The sequence below is a fragment of the Anopheles gambiae genome, chromosome 3 (genome assembly GCF_943734735.2).
Source record: "Anopheles gambiae chromosome 3, idAnoGambNW_F1_1, whole genome shotgun sequence".
In the NCBI taxonomy this organism is placed as follows: Eukaryota; Metazoa; Arthropoda; class Insecta; order Diptera; family Culicidae; genus Anopheles; species Anopheles gambiae.
Genome location: NC_064602.1, coordinates 58,284,483 through 58,310,429, shown reverse-complemented (window position 1 = coordinate 58,310,429; position 25,947 = coordinate 58,284,483). Strand labels below are relative to the sequence as shown.

The window sequence follows — 25,947 nt, the reverse complement described above, 5'->3', positions numbered from 1 at the left end:
TATTTTTAATGTAATCAATTTCATACCAATCCCTAGAACAATTTAACACGTAAGTATATATGTATCCTTGGTCCTTTCACGTTATTCTGTTTGATTTCGATTCGCGTTATTCTATTCCAGGGTCCTCCAAACTTTTCAGCTCGCGGGCCGCATTGTTTCAAAAATAACTATGTCGAGGGCCATTTGACGCTAGCTTTATCTGATGAGTGAACGTTTAAATCTCGTTTTTACTACAAAATACTAGGGTAAACGTACCTATAGTGGTGCTAGTACCAATAGTGGTGGTATTGCACTAAAATGCGTCTCATACGATAAATTAACAGTAGTTAAGTTATTTATGATAGTGTGAAATATTCTCTAGCCTTTTACAAACGATTTAAAAATGAAATGGGGCCATTCCGTTTCTTAGTGACCGAAAAATCCATTATTTTGTGAAAGGTATCAACATTTTTCCAAAATCCTTAGGATTTCATAACGATACTCATATTCTTGTTAACGTTCTAAATGACCACATAACAACGTAATCATTAGTTTTTTAGCATAATTGTTATCAAATGATATTGTTTTATTCAATTTCATTGGCTTTTGACCATATTTACGTATTTTTAAATGTTTTTTACGATAGTGCCATTATAGGTACACCAAACAGGCATGTTCCTATAGTGGTCCTAGTTCTAAAATCAATAAAAACAGCTAATTTTAGATTTTTTTCGACGACATTTTTGACATGTCGTACTGTTTTCATTAAAATAAGCAACAAAAATTAGTTTTCTGTAAGTAATTTGTGAAACAAAGCCCAAAATTCGCTTATCTGGCTGAGTGAAAAATCGACTTCAAATCGAGCAAACTCTTCTGAGTATGGGTTGACGACAGGTGTTATTCAGTACTTCAGTCAATATTTTCATCAAAAAAATTCATACATTTTTTACGATCAAATTACGAAAGATATCATTATTATGGCAGTAATCCATGCTAATCATACGAAAACAGCCTCAAAACTAAGTTATATTGATATTATACACTGTTTTGAGGCATCTTTGTTTACCACCACTATAGGAACACAATACGACGACTATAGGAACCATACCACCATTATAGGTACAACGAAGCAATCACAAAAATATGTATTTTTTCGTAGATTCGATGTGTTTTATGGTTAAAATTGTTTTGATTGCGAAGATAAAACATGTTCCAACTGTTATGTGTTGAAAAATTCAGAAATTGTCGTTTCTGACACTTTAAATCCATTAAAATACATCTGTACCACCACAAATTGCACCACTACTGGTACATTTACCCTAACGATACTTCTACAGTTTCGTGTTACTAAAGCTTGATTTTTGTCTAAGAAAAGTAAAAAATACATTTTTATTTGAAAAAGTCATAATAACGTAATATTTATATTAACTCTGGCAAAGTCATCGTGGGCCGCATTATAAGCTCTTGAGGGCCGCATGCGGCCCGCGGGCCGTAGTTTGGAGACCCCTGTTCTATTCAATTTGTTTATCAAATCAATATACAGGTGTTCCCCGATATACGCTATTAATGCGGACCAGAGGCAATAGCACTGACACACCGACGTGATACTTAGAACAAAATGAGCTTCAAAAGATGTATCCTTATTTCAAATGAAAATATGTTTCACACTTTCGCCATCTCTATAATGATTCGCTTACTACACTGACACAGACGAGAAACTGTTGAACTTCCTTTTTGTTTTTCTTCCCAAATTCCAATGCGCATTGTTTTTTTCACTTCTCACATCTGTTGTTTTGATTTGGAAACTTATAAAATGATTTTTCTAGGTGTTCCAATAATTCTCACACAATCTTGCCTCACACTTCCTTTGCAATTTATACAGTAGAACGTCGATTATCCGGGGACGGATTAACCGGCGGGCGGCTTAACCGTGCGCATATATCTGACAGCTGTTCATGCGTATGGCAAATGTTTGCAGCGATAGTCAAGTGGGTAACCAGTTTCTTGTGCAGCTCTGTAGTGTCTAGTGGTATTTTCGAAATTCATTTTTGTTCATGAACAGTTGGTAAACCTACAGTTATTGATTAAAATAATATTCTACTAACGATTAATCGATTGATTCTAGGTGAATTAATAATAAAACTAGTGAATTTCATATGTTTTATATGCGTTTGACATTTCTTGGACCATTATCCGTGCAAATCGATTAACCGGCAACCGTCCGGTCCCGAGCTGTCCGGATAATCGACGCTCTACTGTATTTCGAAAAGTTGTTTACAACTAAGCTTACTTTGACAGTCGCCTCACTAGCAAACGACAGTACTTTAGTGTGAGACACTTATGTAACGCTAGTGTCACGTCGGTTTGTCGGTGGCAATAGCGTATCTATATTGTTATTAATATTAGCGTAAGTCGAATTTTGAGGTTTTCAGCCATATTATAGCTAATTTTCGTATAATTATTTGAAGTGGTAGGTTTTGGACACTAAATTAGTTATTTGTTCTGATTTCAAATGAAGATTAGAATTGTATACCTTTTGAAATGGTTTTTAAAATTCGACCAAAACGGAATTTATTTTACATTTGACATTCGATGTGTCAAATCAGTACGAATTGCTCAAAACATTGTCAAATTTAGAAAATAGCGTATATTTTCGAAGATGCGTATATCACGTAAAGCGCGTATATCAGGGAATACCAGTATACAAATAAAATATCTGATTCACCACTCACAGCGAAAGAACTCCTATGAATCAAAGCTTCTGTAACATATATCAAAAACCACTCAACACTTAATCACAGGCCGTCAGAGTACAGTATCGAAATTACAACTTTTTGCATAAGTGACCCGAAACAAGTGAAATCTAAACAAATTCTAGGAAAGACGAAGAAAAATTCAAAAGAACATCGAGACGTTCTCTTATTCGCTACTGAATGAAATCCGAAAAATCGTTCGAAATAAAATATTTTATTTTATGCTTAGGCTTCAATTCTTGCATGCCAAGCATTTCTAGATCGTTCCTTAACATCCTTGACAATGTATGACCTTCATGTCTTCGGTAAATGCATTCTTCTATTTGGCGTAACGTCCTACGCGGACATGCCGGCCATACAGGCTTTCGAGACTGAATTCATTACCACGCAGCCGAATAGTCAATCCTTGCTATCGGGGGACGGTCCATTCTAGGCTTGAACCCATGACGGGCATGTTATTTACGACTGTACCACGGGACTACCCCCATCCAAGGACTGTGTAGGAAAGAGCATTCGCCAAAATCGGTGTGGCCATCTTGGATGTCATTTGACAGCAGAAAGCCCTGAAAAACTCATCCAACACTCAACCCATTATTATTAAAAGAGACATCAATACATTTGGTGAAACATTAAATGACTAATTTACAATATTCTTCTGATCAGACCGATTTATCATTTTTATCATAATAAAAATTTGAATCGTAAAGGGCTCTTAGATGTCAAACTGCCTGTAACGAACTTTTGGCTGCTTATCAAGTCGTTCTATATTACTTGACCTCGTTCCTACACAGTCCTTGGCCCACAGCATGTTAAATCAATAAATAATAATGGTAAAGTACAGGCGGTCTCCGAGATACATGGTTAATGCAGACCAAAAACTGCCAGACAATACAGGCGGTCCCTGAGATACACCCCAAGTGCCACAAATCCACTAAACGCCCACTAAACGGGTTCTAAACAACTCAAGCTCTCTATCTAAACGGAATATAGACAGACTTCGTTTAGCAGACGGCAAACGACTCATGCATTCTAAAAATAGCAAAAACCTGGTGGCACCACCTGTTTGTGGGATATCCAACCAGTGGAGCTTCCTCACTTTGAGAGCTTTCTCATTCCCTCTGTACTGTTGTATGGTCTCGCATTGAAGTTATCCATCGCTAGAGCTAAAACGGCGATACGATAGTTTAAATACAAAACTCCAAAGGAATCAAGGTGGATTTAAAAATATCAGGTGGTGGAATCTAGAGCATTTTGACAATTCGTCATTTGACGTAAGGTCCCCAGGATTCAAACGTTGTTTACATTTTTTTTTAAATGGTTCATTTAATTTATCTACTACATTTTTTCGATTAAATATTCTTTAAAAATATATTTTGAGCTTTTCGAGTTCGTATTTAACATTAAAACATAGATTTAAGGGAGTTCTTTCGTGTTATTCCGTAAATTTATTCTAAAATTCATTGTGTTTTCGACATTTTTGCGAATAAAAACTTAGAAATCATTAAAATTTGCAATTTTCACATAAAATCCTTATTATCTACGAGCCACATGGATAATTTACGTGCGATTCGAAATCTTACTCACATGATTTTACATTTCGTGCATAAACAAATCATCAAATCTTTTGTTCATATGTCTCATTTTTCGATAAAATCAATAGAAATAAAAAAATGCACGAAGTAGCAAAGAAATCTTTTCTATTTGCTATGCTTTGTATGCGGAAACCATTGGTTAACGGTTTTAAAATGACGTACAGTCCCTCAACTATGGCGACCCCCCAAAGGCCCATATCCACCACCTGATATTTTTAATCCACCTTGGTCAAGGTGTTATAAATGACAAGGTGAAGTTGTTCAGAGCAAAATGACATTTCTCGACTTGACATTTCTCTTCCGGGGGCTCCGGTATAAAAATCGGGGTGGGCTGGTGCGGGGTATTGAAATTTGTAAGCAGAGAGTGACAGATGTCCCCCACAATGTCGCCCAGCAAAAGCGATAAAAATCAACCTTCTAAATACATTATCCTTGCACCTTGGTAGGAATACAGATAAATCGGTATTTCTGGTCACTCTGCCACCTGTCTTTGAATATGCTAAATAACAGGTATCGCGTATCGCGGGAACTGCCTGTATTGTTATGATTTTCTGTGTGCAATGAAACAGTAAATCGATTGATTGTGAGAGCACAGCCTAAGTAATTTGAGGCAACGTCAAACAATGTTTTTTTTAATGTCATACACACTGTCAAAACGTTCTACGCGAAGTGATTTAGTTTTCTCAACGGGTTCGTCATCATTGCCTGAAAATTATCACGTTTATGGATTAATGCTTAAACTAGCCTTCAACAACATTGGAACATTTCGATTCATGTTAGAGAGTTGTAAAGAAAAAAGTGTACTCTATAGCTCTGTTGATCTTACATCAACATCGTATCACTGTCGCTGGTGCTGTGCTCGCACCGCCATTCGTGATGTGCTATTGAGCAAAAACCAAACAAATTGTGCGTTACTCCCGAAAACAATTATAGTTCACATCACACGGTGCCACGCATCTGGTCCAATGGCATTCGACAAAAACGGTACCGGCCAAGCTGCAGCAAGTGCAATTCTTCAGTGTAAACAACATGTTTTTGTTTAACGTGGAGCCTCCCCATGGTACATAGCGCTCCGTTGGCAATAGTAAGTGAGAAAATCAATACCTACGCCTTGCAAACACGAGTGAATACAAATGTGAAAAAAGGAATGCGAGTGAATGGTGGAAATCGTCCAAACATTTACAAAAGTGCATTCGGTTCCTAGGGCGGAAGTAGGTGTGGAAAAATCGATCTCCCAGAGAATGTTTGCGCTAGCAGTATGTCTTCGCGGTGGCAGTTGCTAAATAGGCGAAATCTCTATGAGCGGCTGTGCATTTAGTTTGTTTTATGCAATCTTCAAAATTCGTTTGCTGATTTCTTCAAGACGCGAGTTGCGAGGCCTTAGGTTACACACAGACGACAATTGGTAAAACAGCTAATTTAGGTGTATTGCTGACCAAATATTCCCCTGCAAATGTTGTTTTTGGTGGCTCATTAACACATTTCAGAAGTTAATGAATAGTTCATATTTGTTGTTCAAACTTTTGCTAAAGGTCATGTGTTTTCTTGGTCCGTCGGGCAGATTGGAAATAAATACTGAGATTTTGAGTGTTGTTTTAGCCATGAATCTAAAGCAAGCAGCACATTTTCCCAAATTATTATACTTTTCTTTTGGCAAATAATCTTAAGTATAATACTTCTTTCTTACTAAATTCCGTGATCTAAGAAATAGTACTATTGTTAGTTTGTTATTGCAAATATCGTCCCAAAGCAAAACAAGATGAAGGGAGGGAAAACAATGGTTTGTTTTTATAGAGACTTTGAGGTCTAGCTCATTCGTCTCTTAGGGAAAACAATGCCAATCTATGTTTCAACCTAATATATTTGCACTCATGTATGTATTTTCGATATTTCCAATCAATGTTTGACAGTTTACTGATTTAATTGATTAGCGCTTAAACTCTTGATGTTGCAGTGATTAATGCAACGATATGGAGAAGATATGCTAACAAATCTATGTAAAATGTCATCATATATATAAGAATTGAACATATGCGAACCGAGGCGCGAATCAAACATGGCAATTTGAAATAGCAGAACCAGCGAGTACACTTTTTAGTATCCAGAGAAAAATACAATGAAATCAAATTACGAACCGTTCTCATTTTAGAGATATTCTCAAAAATATGTCGCCTGCCTTCGATGGGTTTTTTGGGATTACTGAACTAATATGCTCTTTGTCATTTTATATCTTTTTTAGGCTGATCTTGTGCGCATCAAACGTCTTGGTAGAATCTCGTTAACAATCTACCAGCATCTGTAGTAGAAATTTTCTTCCATTCCAAACATGTTGTCAGTCGGATACGAACAGCGAAAGAAGAACGACCGTACGAATGATAGGATATCCGTTGATGTTAGTCGAAGTAGCAAACACCACAATCGTTAGCCGCATTGGGCATTCGGCCTGCCGAAATAGCCTTCGACTGTTGGCATCAAGCGTCATCAGTGGCTGCGAACGCGCAAAATGCAGGCAAAAAAACGCTACATTCTAGTGATAATCTGTTGCGCTTTCCTAGCGTACTGTTACCTGGGAGGCTATCGGTTGAAAGGATTGCAAGCGCTGTTTCGGATACGTGTGCGTAAAAATCCGGACAATCTACCATGCTATCACCAGCTGCACTACCAATACGCCGAAAGTACGGATTCATCAAATCAGGCGCAAGCATTACCGGACGATGATCTATTTACCGCTCCCACATACGAATCCCGATTCCGCGATGTAGCCCCTCAGCCGTCTTTCCAACGAGGTGGTCCTATACGGCGTGTGACTGATGAAGGAGGTGCGATGTTCAAATCCTGTCGCATGGAAACTTGCTTCGATTTTAGCAAATGTAGCGATAAGAACTTTTACGTTTACGTGTACCCACCGGAGCCATTGAATTCGCTTGGTGCACCACCGCCAATTAGTCAAAACTATCAAAAAATCATATCGGCCATTCAAGAAAGCCGCTACTATACGACTGATCCCGAGCAGGCCTGTCTGTTCGTGCTCGGCATTGATACACTTGATCGCGACTCGCTCAGTGAGGATTTTGTGCGTAACGTGCCGTCTCGCCTGCAACGGCTACCACACTGGAATAATGGGCGTAATCATATCATCTTTAACCTTTATTCGGGCACATGGCCAGACTACAACGAGAATGGGCTCGGATTCGATCCGGGACAGGCAATCCTAGCTAAAGCCAGCATGAGCATCCAATCACTGCGACCCGGCTTTGACGTTAGTATTCCTCTTTTTCACAAGCAGTTCCCGTTGCGTGGCGGCAATACAGGTTTCGTAATCAGTAACAACTTCCCAGCCAACAAGAAGTATCTACTTGCCTTCAAAGGTAAAAGGTAGGTATTCGGTAGTGATAGCTTACAATAATCATGCCACATACTCATCGTTAGTGTGTTTATCGTAACCTTGAAATTATAGCCGTATTTGCTTCCAAGTGATTTGAAAACAATTCGTGTCTAGCTGCCTGGAATACTAATCAGATAATAAATTTCCTAATTATGGCTGTTCACACTACTCCGGTATTATGTTGATGCATCGACTGCTGATCACAATTTTAGCAACGAGCCAATTAAGCATCAAGCTAGATCCCATCGATTTCGCATTTGAATCAGAACTAGCGTTATTTCGCTGCTTTTGCATCGAACAATAATTGAGACGAACTAAGAGAATTTTTACATCGATCAGTCATTAGTTTAAAATTTTTTTCAGTCAAATTGTTTATAGAGATGGTTTGGAGTTTAAACTTAATTTAGAATATCATTCCAACAGCAGTCGTACGGGTTCGACCACCAACATTTATAATGCTTTTTTTCAGATTACGGTTTATGAAGGCTTGACCTATTCAGAATCCTCAAACCTTATCTATTATATCGTTAATGATACAAAACGCGATCGTGGGGCCAGAGGATTGTTTATATCTTTCCTGCGACAGGCTATCTTTTAACTTAATTTTTTTCTTTCATCATTTTTTTATATCAGGCAAAACCATACCACAACACTTGTTTGAGTTTATATACATTGTAGAATGCATATGGAGTTTATTTTTAAACAGGGCGTTTATTTATTTATTTTTATTTAACTGTTACTTAAACCAATTTGTCTACGATCAATACTAAGCCATATACGCAATACAGACTTACCGCCACCACTTAATAATAATATTAAAACTACGATACTCTCCAAACTAAGCCAAACAGGATTTTTTCCCTTTTTTATATTAGATACAACTCGTTTGTTCTTGTTTGAACGATTTTCAGAATATCTCAAAACCTAATACTTTCTATATTGTATTGTTATAGGTACGTCCATGGTATTGGTTCTGAAACACGAAACTCGTTGTTTCACTTACATAACGCCCGAGATTTTGTATTAGTGACAACTTGCAAGCATGGGAAAAGTTGGCGAGATTTGCAGGATGCTCGATGTGACGAAGATAATCGAGAATACGATAGGTGTGTAATTTAAATTGTATAGTAGACAGTCTAGCAAACTGCACCAAAACAACGTATAATGTTCGATCCTTATCTCGACAATGCGTTTATGTATGTATACAACACTGCTAAATAATTTGTTCATCTGTTCACAGGTATGACTACGAAACATTGTTACAGAATTCAACGTTCTGCCTTGTGCCCAGAGGTCGTCGTTTAGGATCATTTAGGTAAATAAGCAAATGGCTCGAGTGTTTGGACAGTTTTTTTCACTAACCAATTGTACAACATTTACCTATTATAGGTTTCTGGAAGTGCTTCAAGCGGGTTGCATACCAGTGTTGCTTTCAAATTCATGGGTGTTACCGTTTCAGTCCAAAATTGACTGGAAGCAAGCTGCTATTTGGGCAGATGAAAGACTGTTGCTGCAAGTGAGTAATGGATGGTGGTTTGCTATTTTACATTTATAGTCTAAAATGTAAATCCTGGTTCTTTTTTCTTTGTATAAATCATTCGAAGGTTCCAGACATCGTACGTTCCATCTCTACAAGCCGTATTCTAGCTTTACGTCAGCAGACACAAGTGCTTTGGGAGCGTTATTTTAGTTCTATTGAAAAAATAATTTTTACAACATTTGAGGTTAGTATGAATTGAGATGGTTAATTTGACATTTTATCCATAGCAGGTATTCAAATTCTATTTCAATTATTTATCATTATTTGTGATTTTGGACTGTGAGCCGAATGAGAAGTCGATAATACTCGTTTGGACATTCAAAATCATTCTTCAAACAAAATTGATGAACATCTGATGATAAAAATTGTGTAATAACCGTTTTTAGATTATCCGTGAGAGACTGCCAGACTATCCTCATCGGAATGGACTGACTTGGAATACATCCCCAGGGGCACTATTGACTATTCCGACCTTTTCCGATACTCATCGCCGATTTCCGTTTCTGCTAGACAAACTTGGTCACACACCCGGACTGAACTATACCGCCGTAATATTTGTACAGATCGGTACGCAGCTTACACCAAACTCAGCTTTATACAAGCTAGTCAAAAGTATTACCAAAAGCCAATACATAGATAAGGTTAGTAGGGGAGAAAAGTTTATAGCTACGCGAGAATGAAATAATGTAAGTTCCTCATTTTCATTATAGATTTTAATTCTGTGGGCAACTGATAGATCTGTTCCGCCGAAGAAACGTTGGCCATCTACAGGTCACATTCCACTGCACATCATATCGGGCAGCACGAGCGAAGACCGGCCAAGCATATCCCAAAGATTCTACCCCCACGATCAAATCGAGACTGACGCCGTTTTGTCACTGGATGAAGATGCTATATTAAACACCGACGAGCTGGATTTTGCCTATCAGGTGTGGCGCGATTTTCCAGATCGCATCGTCGGCTATCCGGCGCGGGCACATTTTTGGGATGATTCCAAGGCAAGATGAAATTTATTTATGCAGCTTAGATGAAACCTACTCTATCTAATGATTCATTTTACACCTTAAACAGAACGCATGGGGTTATACATCCAAATGGACAAACTATTATTCGATCGTTTTAACTGGCGCCGCATTTTATCATCGTTACTATAATTATCTTTACACTAACTGGTTGTCGTACCTGTTGTTAAAGACGGTACAACAATCGTCCAACTGTGAAGACATTCTCATGAATCTTCTTGTATCGCATGTCACTCGTAAACCTCCCATTAAGGTGACGCAGCGAAAAGGCTACAAAGATCGAGAAAGTGGAAGGTGAGTGAGGCCAATAACCTATCAACTTAAGTAATTAGTAACATATAATAATGCAACAATGTTATTCCATAATTTGAATTATGTAGATTATAAATCCAGTGCATTTAACTTTATTGTTTGTTGATTTCGTTATCTTAATTATTATTTGTTGTTGTATTTTTGTGTTTGTATGATGAATCAATAGGCTGATTGTTTGATCAATCTGCCATATTGATGATTGATTTGTTGAAGGTGAACATTTGACTAACAAATTGGACATTATTGTTCCAAATAGAAAAAAAAACTAATAAGTCTTAATGTAGCTTCGGTCCTTGTAGCTTAATGGTTTCCTGAATTTAATTTCAAACGACTTTTTTGTGCTTTGAGAGAATTATGTTTTTGTTTTATATAAGGCAAGCAAATGCTATATAGTTGAAAAGATATGTCAAACTGCATGTCCTGGCGTGCAAGTGTGTGTTCGGGAAAAGGAATCATGGATCTTGCCTTGCAGCCTATAAATGAATAGGGGTATCGTCAACGTTTTCAACCATCATGCTGCAGTCTTGGCATTGCTTATTATTGAAACAGGAAGGATTCCTACGATTTTGGGATAAAGTGCGAATCCGTGTAACTCGCAAAAACTCGCAAAAAGCATGTCTTCTCATTTCGCTCCGCCGATCCACCGAGGTGGAAATTTCCATTGCATTTCCAGCTCTAATTCTCTAATGCAAACACTACTAAAGTTACTAAAATACTTATATCAACCATGTACTTCATTGTAGATCTCCTTGGAATGATCCTGATCATTTTATACAGCGTCAGAGTTGTTTAAATACTTTTGCCGCAGTTTTTGGGTAAGTATATTGTTTGCTGCTAGTAAGTGTTTATCCATCAGCTAACGTCACAAATGTTATTCTCTGTTCAGTTATATGCCTTTACTTAGGTCGAACCTGCGACTGGATCCTGTTTTGTATCGAGATTCGGTATCAAATTTGAGGAAAAAATACCGACAGATCGAGCTAGTCGGTAGCTAGCGATTTTTGTATATTTATTAAATTAGGTTACATGTCATATTCAAATAACATCGAACATCATTTATATACAACCTTCATTAAATTAAATCCTCGTACAACAAGGATTTAACTGTCGTGTTGTTCAAATAGTTTGTTTTTAACTAACCCTCTGAAAGGGTTTAATGGTTTAGTTTTCAGTGCTTCGCATCAAAAGTAAAGCAAACTGGCTAAGTAATATTATTTCAATTACAGTAGGAACAATGTGAGCATAAGTGATCATCAATCAAAAAAATAAAAATTAAAACACAGGATAACAATAATTACTTGCGATATTACATCGCAACGTTTGATTTTAATTTGTTGAACTAGTCGAAAGTAGATACTAAAATGCACAACATGTTCTTCATGTCTTACAGATATTTTTAAAGAAAAAATAAAAATATAGAAAAAAATAAAGCGATGTGTCGATTAACGCAGCATGTAAAAACTATGAAAATACACAGCAGCAATTGTTGGCATTACATAGTAGCAAATAATTACTAAGCAAATAAGTTAACTCGTCAAGGATGGTGAGCGTCTGAATATATAAGCGAATAAGTAGAAAAGTGTATAGAAATTTGTTGAATGTAATAATCGAAAATACGCGCATGTTTAGAAAAATGAGCTTTAGGCATGTTTGAGCCAGTTGCTGCTAATGCGCGGAATAGTTTCGGAAAAGCAGAATGTTGCGACATTCACGAATAGATATTCTGTTTTTTTACCATAAGAATAGGCCAATGATAGTCTAAACAAACGATGCAGCCGCACGGCTTTTAAGTTAGACGTATTTTAACTACACACCAACGATGCCATTTGTGTATATACCCCGAAATATAGTAGTTAGTGAAGCTGACAGTTCTTCTTAAAACTTTGATTTTGTATGTACATTTTTTGTTTGCATGTTATTTAATATGCATGTTCATGAACACTCAAAACATAAAAAGGATGCTAATTAAATGTATTTCGCACATGGACAGTGGCCATAATGATGGGAAACAAGGTGTTTTGCGCTTCATCTGAAATAGTTGTACTATATTGTTTTGCTGGTTACAGTTGTATGAACTAACCATGTGTAAAAACCGATTACGTAAACTGTGGCAGCGTAAAAAAGTAATTTCGCTCGTTTTGCTGATATGATTTTTTTTTAATTTGAATTAAAAGCGGCACAATAATTTTTTTTTACATATTTTCAAATGAAATCTTGCATCGAAACAAGCAAAACTCAAAAATTCAAAATGTGTAATCGCTTCTATAAGTGCGGTAGCACATTATCGATTAGCATGTTACATCAATTGTATGATTAAATCATCACACTGACATAGAATGCGTGTACTCAGTAAAATAGGCGAATAATTTGTTATATCATATCCAGCAAATGGTCCAAAACAGACAAGCAAAGGGAAACAAATCAATTAAATCTACGATCATAACACTAAACTTCTAGAAAGTTCAATGAATAATGGGAAACCACGAAGCCATATCTAGGAATGCCATTTACGATGCCAGTAAAGAAAATTCAGCAATACTAGGATTTTAAAGATAAAACAAATACAACAGGAAAGTGTGATGCTGAACAATTATTTGTTCGAACACATTTTTGCTTTCATTATTTGATCGAACACATTTTTTTGGCATTGTATTGCCCCATTGAAATGTATACTATTATTATTTGTTAGTTTGTTAAACAGTGAACGCTACAAATATCAATTATCTCAATTATCTGGCTATAACCTGTCTAACCGTCGTGGAAAAAGTAAAACAAAACAACAACAAAATAAATCGTTTCTTTCACTAAGTTCTCTTTGAATTCAAACTAATGTTGCTAAAATAAACGTTTTAATATAATTTATTTTTCACCATGATGGAATTTAGTATATCCTATGAAAAGGGATATGGCAATTACTCTATTAAAGAAGTTCGACAATTGTTTCCATGTTCTGGTTAATATTTTGATCTTTTTTAAAACATCCAATATCAATTAAACTTAACTAACTTACCGATCTACCTCATGGCTCATCATTATGCTCCCATATAGTGCTGATGCACGTGACCAACGATCGTTTCACTATCATTTTCCTATGTCTAGTTTACTTATCCTTAAATATTGTCTTTCATAAATACATACACTTACACCGATTCACTTTTTTCATTTTGCAACATGGCAGGTTTAATGGAGAAGACTTAACCGATTATACATAAAACAACAAACTATTACAGCTAATGAATTCATTTGCTCTATGTGTATAATTGCCCAAATTTACTTAATCAAAGGTCGATCGGATGTATTCTAACAACAGGAAATCATGCTGAGCAAGTTAATTAACCAGAACTGATAAAACCAACAGGTTTTTTCCGTTCATAATGTTTCACTCCTTATCAGTTCATTGGAGGATCCTATTTTTTCTTGTGTTGTCCATTGCGCGGTTCTTTCATTAAAAGTTCTATTTTAAGGGTGTCGTCATCCTAATCATCGAGCTAATGTAGTAACAAAACAAGACAAAATTGTACAATGCGTCGAACAGTAAAAGCAACAATTGTCAATGAACACGACTGGCCCATTGTAAAACAAACGAACACAAATTCTTTTAAATAATATCGATTTCGCTGTGTGTCTCATATGTTAGATATTTTAACAAAAATAGTATTGTTGCAGATCCATTAGTTAGTCACCAAACAGTTGGTATTGTTTGATAACGCATACGGGCTCTATCTATATTTGACAGGAAACGGTTAAACATCTACACAACTAATTTGTACTGAACACGCCGAACCACAAATAGGGTACAGCGTCAATAATCAATATTAATCAACGACATAATCTACAAGAGTTTTCTTCATCTTCCGACTACAGACGGGACGCCGATAAAAAAATGTCACTGGTTTGTGCTATCAGCGGTCGTTTTTTCCTTTACAAATACAAATGTGGAACGTTTTAAATGGAAGCTCTCTTGCCATCGTCATAATGAGCATCATACCATCACAACCAAAACCCAAAAGTCAATGTGGTGATAGCAATTTTTTATAGCTAGATCGATGATGATCTTGCCAGCCATCAGTAGTCAACAGTATATAAAGATTTGAATGAGTGAAATCTTCTATTTCCTTGTAGCGACAATGACGACGCGTGTGCCTTTTTGTTTGTAAATTCTGGTTCTAGCCACCGAAAGTAGTACGAAGACACAAAAAGAAAGTGGTAGGTTGCATTTTTTTATGTTCAACGATGCTGAACCTCGTCGTATGGGAGGGTTCTTATAGTGACACGCGTCAGTCTAGCTAGCCGAGCGCTTCAACTTAGTTTGTCGGCGTTCTAATCAGTTGGTTTAAGACACCAACAAGAAAAAAGTATCATATCATGCGAGACAAGCAACAGTACGTAGCAAAAAATAAAATAAATGGCATCGTAAGGTACATAATACTCTCTGCTATTGAACCACACAACGCTTTTAAGCAACAGAAAATCAAAAACAATCGTCACTCGTGTAAATTTACATCCCATGCAAGCAAAGTCTCCATCCCAACAAATTCAAATGTAAACACACAAGAAGCGGTGGGTGACAAGTGTTTCGTTTGATTGCGACATAGTTTGAACAAGCGCGAACAAGAAAAGTGATAGGATATGCAAAATAGATAAAAGGAATTGAAGATAAAATAACAATTCCAATTATTTGTACATTGTTGACGTACGAAAAAAAAAAACAAAATGAAAACAAAAATAAATACATTATTGATTTCTAACTATGTTTTAGCTTCATCCTCACCTCAAATGTAAAAAATCCGAAAAAATAGGCCATTAAGCAATCCATCTACAAAAAAATCCCTATTTCATATTTCACATTTCTACCTTTACACTTGATACACTTGAACGTTTGTTTTTTTTTCCAAAGAAATCTTGTGCAAGCTTTAGTATGGATAGATTGCGAAGCTGCACCGAAAACTTTACTCAATCAATTGACTACAGCACTAGCCACAAGATCTATGTTCATTTGTGATCTGGCAGTTCACTCTTTGAGGTGGCCTTAACTGGGCCTATAGAGTTTTTTTTTGCTTGCTTAATTTTGTGTTAGTGAGTGATCACAATGACAACTATCGTTACTATGCTTGGTGTAGCGTGAAATCTAATCAAACCAAATCAACCACCAAAGTTTGGTAAAACCGACAGCCGGCAGGCGTAAGCACGGTTTGATGATGAAAGTAGCTTTGCATTGTTTTTTTTTATTAGATTACTGAAATCAACATCTATAACATCACGCCAATGGCTATTATATGGATTCAAAAATGTCCGAAAAACCGAGAACATCAGAAAATGGTACTAATCTTTCCTACTATTGTATTTTACGGCTTAAAACATTTATTTATTTTTCCCAAAGTTTGATAGAACTCAACTAATAGAAATATAACTAAACCGAAAATGCTTTTTTTAATTTACTATAGATCTACATACACTGTGTTCCAAAATTAAAGCCTTTTGGTAAAATATTCAAAGTAGGGAAGGGTGACGGTAGTCACCAAATTAGAATGTAAAATTAAGTTTTAAAAAGTAACAGGGAAATAGTTAATACTATAACTTCATTACTAATTATGTTCAACTAATTCTCATATATTCTCAGTTATCCTTATGTGTGATTTTCGCAAATTTAAATCAATAGTTCAATGTTTGGAAATCAGCACATCGGCATTTTTTGTACTTTGTTTAAAGCATGTTCATCGAATTTTTCGTAATGTATACTTTATTTTTTAAACATAGTTTGTATAGCAAAATAATATGCTTTTCTTTTAAAAAAAGATTCAATTATTTCGTGGACTACAGTTTAATTAAAGTTGAGCTGTTACCTACGTGTTGATTAATATATTTAATTCGTTATTAATTTGTACTACATGCATTTAAATCAACTTATAACATAAAACATCATCCATTAAAGCTTTGTTAAAACATACTGCTCCCATGGCAAGCTTTACTGTAAAATTGGGAAACACATACAAAATGTGAAGTTTTCACCGTGAACAAAGCGGGAAATGCAAGGAAATGCATTTAATGTATTATTTCAATATGTTGAAAGTCCATTTTTTTGTTGTTGTATAGTCCCAATAGTTGTGGAATGGAATATTCTTTCTTTTGGTGTACGATAAGCCATATTCTGGTAAATATTTAATGAAATATAGCAAAACAAAACCCAAATTTCACGTTCAATTTCACTGGAGCTGTAACGTAGGCTTTAGAGTGGACTAATCGGGCAGTTGAAGCCCTGAGCTCAACGGATAGATTAGCTGAGTTTAGTTTAAGAGTAGTTTTTGAGAAAAGGATACATCATAAAACTAATTAATTGAAGTCAACAGTGCAATTTGCACAAAGTATTATGATTGAATGCTAATAAATTCAGTTAGCATACAAAAGATTGTTTATTAACCGCAGAATTAGGGTATAGAACAAAATAATTTACTTTGGTTTTATGATTCTAAAGAAAATGTTTTATTTATGCAGTTTACTATAGGCAAGAATCCCTCCCAACCACATTATTTGAAATGAAATAGTACATACAATAAATAGTATCATCAATGAATCTTAGTTAGCTAGTTAGTTAGTTCTTTTATTTCCATTTTTAAATTTCATTAGTATGTACAATAGTTTGAAATCTTACGCGTTACTGGGTACGAAACTATGTTCTCTCCTCATTGAATTCTATGCTTAACGGCAATCTTGGCCGGAAGAACTTAGTAGATTTTTCATAATTGCAAAATTAAGGAACAATTTAATTAAGGGGAAAAATGAATGAATCTTAAAATCTTGTAGGTAACTCTAAAATTATGTTAAAATATGAAATAACATGTAATAACATTATTAAAATCTGCAATTCAAATACTTTTTAAGTGTTCCGTCAAATATCATCGCTTGGGGCCTCCTTTGCCTACTATCCGCCATTAATAATACTAGATATGACTTCTGAAGTAGCTCAATTGTTTTGCAAATTCAACCGAAAACGTGTAAATTTGTTTAAATTTTTAAGCAGTTCATGGTTGCCATAATTCGATTATATAGTGTACTACGTGTCTTCTATTTTATTTTTTAAATAATGGTAAATAAATATGTTTAACATCTATTGATAGAGTTTTCAATTGGCAGCCTAACATATTTTTTTAAGTTATTTGGGCGTTTGCATCAAAGTTAAAATAAACGTTTAAGAAAACAATGATTTTTTTTATCTTTATTTGCTATTACAGATATTACGGTACAAACCGAATTTTTAAAAATTTAACTATTGATCAAGCTACGCATACGATGGACGTGCTAGGCCGAACACTTTATGTGTGATTTATAAATCATTCGCAACAGGATATTTTACAACGCTTTTGCTATTTTTATCTATATTTACAAAGTAGCAATAACAAAATATAAGAATCGATAGGTATCAACTACGTTAGTAGTTTATCACGTTTGTACGATGTCAAAGCTTCGTATTTCTACTGTCCCACTACATTTCTTTCTTTAAAACTCGCCAACATCAAGACAGTACATGCAGCAAATCGAAGTTCGTATCAAATGAAGCGAATAATCAAGTGTAAAACGCGCTTGGAGTAGGAGTATAGGGCGAAACTATGTTACCTTTCGCTTGGCGTTCGATATAAATATGCGTACATTTGTGCAAAGTGTCATACAAACCGTAGCTTTGAACCGGTGCTGTATGTACGCTTTTATAGCGTATGCCAAACGCATAGTAAAACGGTGTTAGTGCTCACGCATATATCCTGTGCGTGTGTGTGTTGGAAATTGTAATAGGGCGCTAGCCATAACAGCCATTGATCGTGTGGCTCGTAAAGCCACATCCACGAGATCGCGTACGTGCAGACGTTCCTTGTTCTATGTGCCAGTGGAAATAATTGTAGAAAATGAGGAAAGTGTTCTTATTAAGCCTGCTTGCTCTGGCACTGCTTGTAACGGTGGTTAACGGCGATGGAAAGAAGAAGGAAAGCTCTTTTGAGGAAAGCGGTGGCAGCGAGCACGGTGCCGATCATCACTCGAAAAAAGGCGACAAAGGTGATAAGGGGTACGAAAAGAAGCACGGATTAGAAAAGTCGGAAAAGGGCAGCAAGGGCAAGGAAGATCACGAATCGCACTACGGCGAAGAAGGTGGCCATAAGAAGGAGAGCCACGACGAGGGTGATCACTACAAGAAGCACCATGAGGAAAAGAAGGGCTCTAAGCACGGTAAAAAGGGGCACAAGAAGGGCCATAAGAAGGGCTCCAAGACGACTGGATATCATCACAAATCACACAAAGATGACTATCATAAGGAGCACAAGTTCTACGATGATCATCACAAGGAGGGCCATCATAAGAAGTTTGGCGATTTCAACGAGTTCCACAAGAAGAACGGAGGCGAACACAAAAAGGGGGGCCATCACGAGTCGGCCCACAAGGAGGACAAATATGCCAAAAAGGGCCACACGGATAAGGGACACTTCGATGATGAGCACAAAGGCTGGAAACACAAGCACGGGCACGAGTCGCACTTTTCGCACAAGGATGATTTTGGCAAAAAGGGCGGAAAATCTGGCGGCAGCGAGCATGGGTACAAGAAGGGCGATAAAGGCCACTAGGGCTTTCACGTTTTCGGTCAGTCGATAGCGTAATTAAATCAGATGTGATTAATGCATGGTATTATGAAGCTTTAGACAAAAATGTGAATAAATTTCTACTGAATAAGGTTTTCAAATCTGTTTTTTTTTATATATATTCTCTATTGTGTTATCGTGTTTCTCGTAATTATGTTATTCAATGCTTTCTATTGTTTTTTCTTGACGTTGCTCGAATCCATTGTCCTTTATCTGATAAAGCTTTGATACATCCGACACGTATCGCTTGCAAGATCATTCGGGAATCTCTGATAGTGTTGTCAAGATGCAGGTGGAAATTGTACTGTCAATAAATCCCCCCCCGAGAAGCGCCAAACCTAAAAATTATTTGAACGAAAATTTCGCAATACAATCAACGAGTTCATCAAACTCACAGCAACAGTCGCGCACACCGATTTACGCACGGAGATTGAGCCAAACTAAGCGTTCATATCACTGCTACTCGACTGCTTCACTACCAGTATCATAAGTGCGGAGCGATCTTTACTCGATAGTGATACACTTCATCGCAAACAGCACGTTTTTGCTATTTTTGATAATCAATAATATGCCACTGCGTTCAACACGACACGATATCGTTGATGTGTGTCGTCGAGTGCCTCAGCCGTGGGAACGTGAAAATACGATGAGACAGAAACAAGCAACAACAAAAATATCACCAAAATAGGGGGGAAAAATGACATCCTGCTAATCTCCTGTCGCGATCGGCCGGTCGCATCAACCTAAGAACGCAATAAATAGGATAGCAGGGGTTTGACTCGGCCACTTGTTATTTAAAACCACTGCAACTGATAATCAAGTCACAGTATTTGCTAGATGCTTACCCTGTTACGGTAGCGGTACCTGTTTGCCGAAGTGTTGTCAGCTTGGTGTTCTAGAGTGAGGGTATAACTAACGCTGCCCTAAAGTTGGAAAAAGGGGAATAACGTAAACGACACACCTCAGTGACATTGTGCGAATTGTCCCGTATTGTATTAACTTACTGAAAGTGGTTAGTGTTATTGCTGTTTTAATAACAGCAAATTTTCAATAATTTTAGATAGTAAAAGGTTAATATTTATTTTCTTTCTTGTTACGTGGTTGGTGTTTGAAATGCAAGGAAAGGTTTCCATAGGTCATATTCATGCGTTCCTAAACAGTGCTAGACAAAAGAGCTTAGCTCCAACGTAAAGCGTAGACAGCACGCTGCAAAAAAATCTACAATCGCATACCAATACACAAACATGTTGGGGTTTAGAAAATGAAACATTAAAAAACCAGGAAAGCAGATACTACTTTCATTAAGACAGCTTTTTTTGTCTGAACCGTATGCTGATAATAGATGACAATTTCATTTTTGACCTGCACCCGCGTGGCTGTCCGCTACAGGCTCTAGCTAGGTGGGCAACGACATAAGCTGGTGATATATGTATAAAAAAAGGATTCTTTCCCATCATGATTATTAGGCTCATCCCAGGGACGGGAGACCGCTCGGTACGATCGATCCATCATTTTCATTCCAATCGTCGAACGAGTCAGTTCAGTTCAGTGTCTTTCGCTAGATTTTATTCCGCTAGCAATTCCAAAATCCAGAATAACTGAGGAGAAGCAGTGTTTAGTCGCAAACGGCAAATTAATTAGTGGTAATTATTAGTTTACGTATTTACCCATAAATATGTGGAAGCTGATATCATCCTGTTAAATGCATTATGGTGAAAAACAGTGAATTGTTACATTGTTAATTTATGCCGTGCTGGTAGTGTGTTGTGATAGGGCAAGCAACATATTCGAAATATTAATTTTGAATGTTATTTGATTTGTTTGAGTAGAAAATATTTTTGAATAAGTTTCAGAGACACGTAAACGTCGCTACAAATACACAAACCAAAGGCTCAAACATTGTGCACAATCGCTCAGGATAATCTGGGGAGTTTTTTTTTTTTTTGCTGTTGTGTGGTGCATGTGCGACAGTAGGGCCTTACTTTAGGCAAACAGATCTAGTGTTTGCAAAACCCCAGCATTTATTGCAAATATCAGCATGTGCATGTGTGAAGTGTGCCATACGGCAGACAAATATGTGAAGTATTATTATAGCCACTGGAAGGCAAAATTTCCACTCAAAAAACCCCCAACGTACTAGTAGCACTTCTATGGTAATCCGCTTCAAGTAGTGTCACTCGAATGTGTGTTTTGTCTGTAGTTTAAAATTTCCTCCGTGTCCGGATGAACCGTGATTGGATTGCTAGCACACAAATAATTAACAGAGAACCGAGCAAAGCAACATACAATTTGCACTCTGATTTTGCCAGATAATTTGCCTTTTACATTACGTTTTACATTAATGATACAGGTTGTAGTGATTTCGCTGGTGCGATTATAAAAGTGGCCAGTCGGTAAGGTAAAAGTGCGAATTCAGCCCAAGCTGCATACACTTTTCGTTTTGGTAATACATGATTTAGGTAGAGTTTGTTTAAGGATAATTTGTAAAATATGAAGAAAGAAGAAGCAGTGTCTACGTATTATGGAAATTATGCATCAATCGTGCTTACAGTTCCGGTTTTCAGTTCAGTGTTGTATAAAATACGTCATACTCCATTTTTTATTGTTCATGAAATTGATGTTGTTCACATAATAAGCAATACGCTTATTATGGCTCTGGACTGACATACCGAAAAATTCAAAGGAAACATCCGCATTAATTAAACCGAGTTTTGGTACGCAGTGCAGAGATTATTTTAATTAACGAGAAAATATCATGGCTCATCAATTTGAAAGGATTTTAATTGGCGATAGTATTGCTTCGCATATTGTCTTGCTGGGTAAATGGCATGGGCAAACGTAAACATTACCGTTCGGTGTGTATTCGGATCCTTCCGTGACAATGAATTCATCATTATACTTGGACTTGGATCACTGATAGTAAAAGTAATCATAGAATTTTGAACAACCTTTTTTTTAATTAGAAATAGGCTCGATGCAATCTGAAAAAGAGATTGCCCCTAGTGTTTTATGTATTTCAATGAAATTAGGTACAGCATCGGCATCTTTATCAAAAGCTGTCGGTTTCAATAACATTTCTTTTTCTACGTTATCACTTACATAATTCTGCAGCTGATACAATGAAGTTCACGCCGCCCCCTGCATCGCTACGCAATCCTTTAATCATTCCGGAAAAGATAATGATGGGCCCTGGACCGTCCAACTGCTCAAAGCGGGTGCTGACTGCCATGACTAACACCGTGCTGAGCAACTTCCACGCTGAATTGTTCCGAACGATGGACGAGGTCAAGGATGGCTTGCGGTACATTTTTCAGACAGAAAACCGGGCCACTATGTGCGTAAGCGGTTCCGCACACGCGGGAATGGAAGCTATGCTGAGCAATCTGCTTGAAGAGGGCGATCGAGTGCTGATCGCGGTTAACGGAATTTGGGCAGAGCGTGCCGTCGAAATGTCTGAGCGATACGGTGCCGATGTTCGAACGATTGAGGGCCCTCCGGACCGCCCGTTCAGTTTGGAAACATTGGCCAGAGCCATCGAACTACATCAACCCAAGTGTCTGTTCCTGACGCACGGTGACTCATCAAGTGGTCTGCTGCAGCCGCTGGAAGGTGTAGGCCAGATTTGTCACCAGCACGACTGTTTGCTCATCGTTGATGCCGTGGCTTCGCTGTGCGGTGTGCCATTTTATATGGATAAATGGGAGATCGATGCCGTCTATACTGGAGCGCAAAAGGTGCTAGGTGCGCCTCCTGGTATCACTCCCATTTCTATAAGCCCGAAAGCACTGTTAGTATTACAACGTATGTTAGGTACGATCAAGTTCGTCTACATTCAACACAATTGTTTTTACCCTTAGGGATGTTATTCGAAATCGTCGTACAAAATCGAAAGTATTTTACTGGGATTTACTGCTGCTTGGCAATTATTGGGGCTGTTATGATGAACCAAAACGGTGAGAATTAACAATTCCGCTTGAAGCTTCAAAGTTTCCTCATAACGTTTCCCAAATCATGCCACCCTACAGTTATCACCATACTGTCGCATCGAACTTAATATTTGCTCTGCGGGAAGCATTGGCTCAAATTGCGGAAGAAGGACTGGAAAATCAGATCAAACGCCGCATCGAATGTGCCCAAATCTTGTACGAAGGGCTTGGTAAGATGGGACTCGATATTTTCGTGAAAGACCCCAGACATCGCCTGCCCACCGTAACTGGTATTATGATTCCGAAAGGTGTTGACTGGTGGAAAGTTTCACAATACGCCATGAACAAGTAAGTAAAAATGCAATGAGACATTTCAATCAGCGATCATCTTTTTCTTTTTTTTACCGTTTCTTTGTAGTTTTTCGTTAGAAGTACAAGGAGGACTTGGACCTACGTTTGGAAAAGCATGGCGTGTGGGTATTATGGGCGAATGCTCAACGGTACAAAAAATACAATTCTATCTATATGGCTTTAAGGAATCACTCAAAGCCACGCATCCCGACTATATTTTCGAGGAAAGTAATGGATTTCACTAGATGAAACTTAAACAATGCATCAATGTATTATTGCCGCTTTGAGTCCTGCCAGACTTAGCATATGCATGCTAAAAGTAGGGCTTTTAAGAACATACATAGATTCTACTAATTGCGCTAGAATTGCAAAACGGATCATCTCAATTTGCTTGTCGAAGCTATCATGAACGGTAACATGCCCACTAACCAGACAGTTTTGTAAGTAAGATTACTTTTTGAAGAATAAATTATTTTGTTACAGAAATGAATGAATATCATGATATTGTTTTATTTTTTTTATCTCCAAACTGAGGTAGTTAATAACATTTTATGGCACGCCATAGTCGTCTTAGTATCTATTAAGCTTTACTACTAGGGTAAGGTAGGTAAAGACGAACAATGCGGGTAAGATGGACACTTCTCATAAATGCATGAAACAGGTAATTTTCGAAAAAAAAATCAACAATGCAGCATTCTAACTTAAAGTTAAACAACACATTTGAGAACATTTTTGGCATAACATATGCAAAATTGGTTAAATATACGAACAAAATAAATTATCAATCGTGTGCACCCTTTTGGATACTTTGACTACTACGGATCTTAAGCAATACAACTTGTATTGAATATATTTCCGGAAGTTTTATTTCATGAATGAGATGTCGTGATCATTAATGAAAAAACTGGCGAAAGAACTAGAATGAAAGCAATACAAAATATTGTTTTCTAGTATTTTAAACATCCTGACACCAAAGCGGGAAAGACGGACACTTTGTTGTAGGGAAAGATGGACACCGGATTTATTGATTTTTTTTTCTTCTTTTATCAATTGGTGATGAATAGATTTCTTCAAATACCTTAAATAAGGGTATTTCGAAGCTATAAACCAAACAGGAACTAGAGAAAGTATTGAAATAAGCGAGAAATGAAACACCGGTCAAAATAGTAGCCTTTCGTTATGCTTATTCGTTATTACTCGCTCGACGCTGATGAGGCGTTTCACGAAATACAATATCTTGTTACGACTTGGACAACTTTAAGCAATAAAAAGATGAGGCATTGATACGACATTGTTCAGGAATAGATGAGAAATTCTATGGGATTACAAATATCAAATGTTGAATTTTAACATGGTGGAAAATGGATTAAACTATTAACAAGTCCCTCAAACAAGCTGGGGTCGTGGTCTTTTCGCGGAGTAATTTCCATAAAGGAAGTTCTAGACTGTTGTTCTGTAAGCTGGAGCAACGTCAGCTGCTAGTGCGCGATATTTGAATGATGCTTTAGATGCTGCATTCTACGATATATTACAAGCGCCGCTTACATTTTTTAAATTAATGGCTGAATGAACCATCGTTGCAATTGGCCTAGAATTGGTTTATGTACGTAGCATGATGTGGAAAGCAATAGGATATGTTAATATACTATAAACTTCTTCAATTTCTAACGTTTTTTTTTTATAGGTGTCTATCTTACCCTTCATGGTGTCCATCTTTCCCATATCAGGTGTCCATCTTACCCGAACATTTCAAAACTGCACGAAAAAATCATGTTTTTCATTCACGAAAAAATGCAAAAATCGATGGAAACTTAAAAGTTTCAACACATTTTCTGATAAAACATGAGTGTAAGATAATGTATGCATATTTTCATGGTCGTTGCACTTATATATCACTAGATTTTTACCATTTCCCTTAACGTGTCCGTCTTTACCTACCTTCCCCTATACCATAAGATCGGATCTAGTGATGTGCTGTATGGAGCGCACCCACGGCTCCGATCCGACTCCGACTATTGTTAGTTCGATTCCGACTCCGGCAAAATGGAACCACTAGATCCACCCGGAGTCGGAGTCATTCGGAGTCGTCCGGAGTCGACCGGAATCGTCCGGAGTCGACGACTCCGAACGACTCCGAACGACTCCGGACGACTCCGACTCCGGGCGACTCCGGACGACTCCGAACGACTCCGAACGACTCTGGACGACTCCGACTCCGGGCGACTCCGGGCGACTCCGGACGACTCCGAACGACTCCGAACGACTCCGACTCCGAACGACTCCGAACGACTCCGACTCCGGGCGACTCCGGGCGACTCCGGACGACTCCGGACGACTCCGGATATTGCAGCGCGGACCTACCTTCCGGAGTCGATTCCGAATTTATCGGAGTCGGATCGGAGTCGACTCCGGATTTTTGCTAACTTTACCCATCACTAATCGGATCATTCATCAGTTAGTTATGCT

General features: G+C 37.4%; 3 protein-coding genes across 5 annotated transcripts; all 3 read left to right on the top strand.

Annotated features, from left to right (window-relative positions):
- Positions 1 to 4,864: 4,864 nt before the first annotated feature.
- LOC1272657 (exostosin-1) lies at positions 4,865 to 12,464 on the top strand. The gene is made up of 11 exons (XM_061653495.1): positions 4,865 to 5,408; positions 6,564 to 7,699; positions 8,663 to 8,815; positions 8,950 to 9,024; positions 9,099 to 9,225; positions 9,314 to 9,433; positions 9,636 to 9,890; positions 9,960 to 10,247; positions 10,321 to 10,565; positions 11,327 to 11,398; positions 11,470 to 12,464. Exons 2-11 carry the CDS (start codon positions 6,828 to 6,830, stop codon positions 11,576 to 11,578), a joined length of 2,316 nt encoding a protein of 771 aa, XP_061509479.1. The 5' UTR covers positions 4,865 to 5,408; positions 6,564 to 6,827; the 3' UTR covers positions 11,579 to 12,464.
- Positions 12,465 to 18,231: 5,767 nt separating this feature from the next.
- LOC133392717 (putative eggshell protein) lies at positions 18,232 to 19,305 on the top strand. Its single transcript, XM_061653494.1, has one exon. It carries the CDS (start codon positions 18,479 to 18,481, stop codon positions 19,187 to 19,189), a length of 711 nt encoding a protein of 236 aa, XP_061509478.1. The 5' UTR covers positions 18,232 to 18,478; the 3' UTR covers positions 19,190 to 19,305.
- A 1,046-nt stretch (positions 19,306 to 20,351) lies between these two features.
- LOC1272658 (3-hydroxykynurenine transaminase) lies at positions 20,352 to 23,975 on the top strand. Of its 3 annotated transcripts, none has more exons than XM_061653491.1 (5): positions 20,352 to 20,847; positions 22,316 to 22,991; positions 23,062 to 23,157; positions 23,230 to 23,478; positions 23,549 to 23,975. In XM_061653491.1, exons 2-5 carry the CDS (start codon positions 22,324 to 22,326, stop codon positions 23,724 to 23,726), a joined length of 1,191 nt encoding a protein of 396 aa, XP_061509475.1. In that variant the 5' UTR covers positions 20,352 to 20,847; positions 22,316 to 22,323; the 3' UTR covers positions 23,727 to 23,975. The 3 variants fall into 3 exon arrangements, with proteins under 3 accessions (XP_061509475.1, XP_061509476.1, XP_061509474.1); XM_061653492.1 differs by lacking the exon at positions 20,352 to 20,847 and adding an exon at positions 20,898 to 21,602; XM_061653490.1 differs by lacking the exon at positions 20,352 to 20,847 and adding an exon at positions 21,657 to 22,233.
- Positions 23,976 to 25,947: the final 1,972 nt, after the last annotated feature.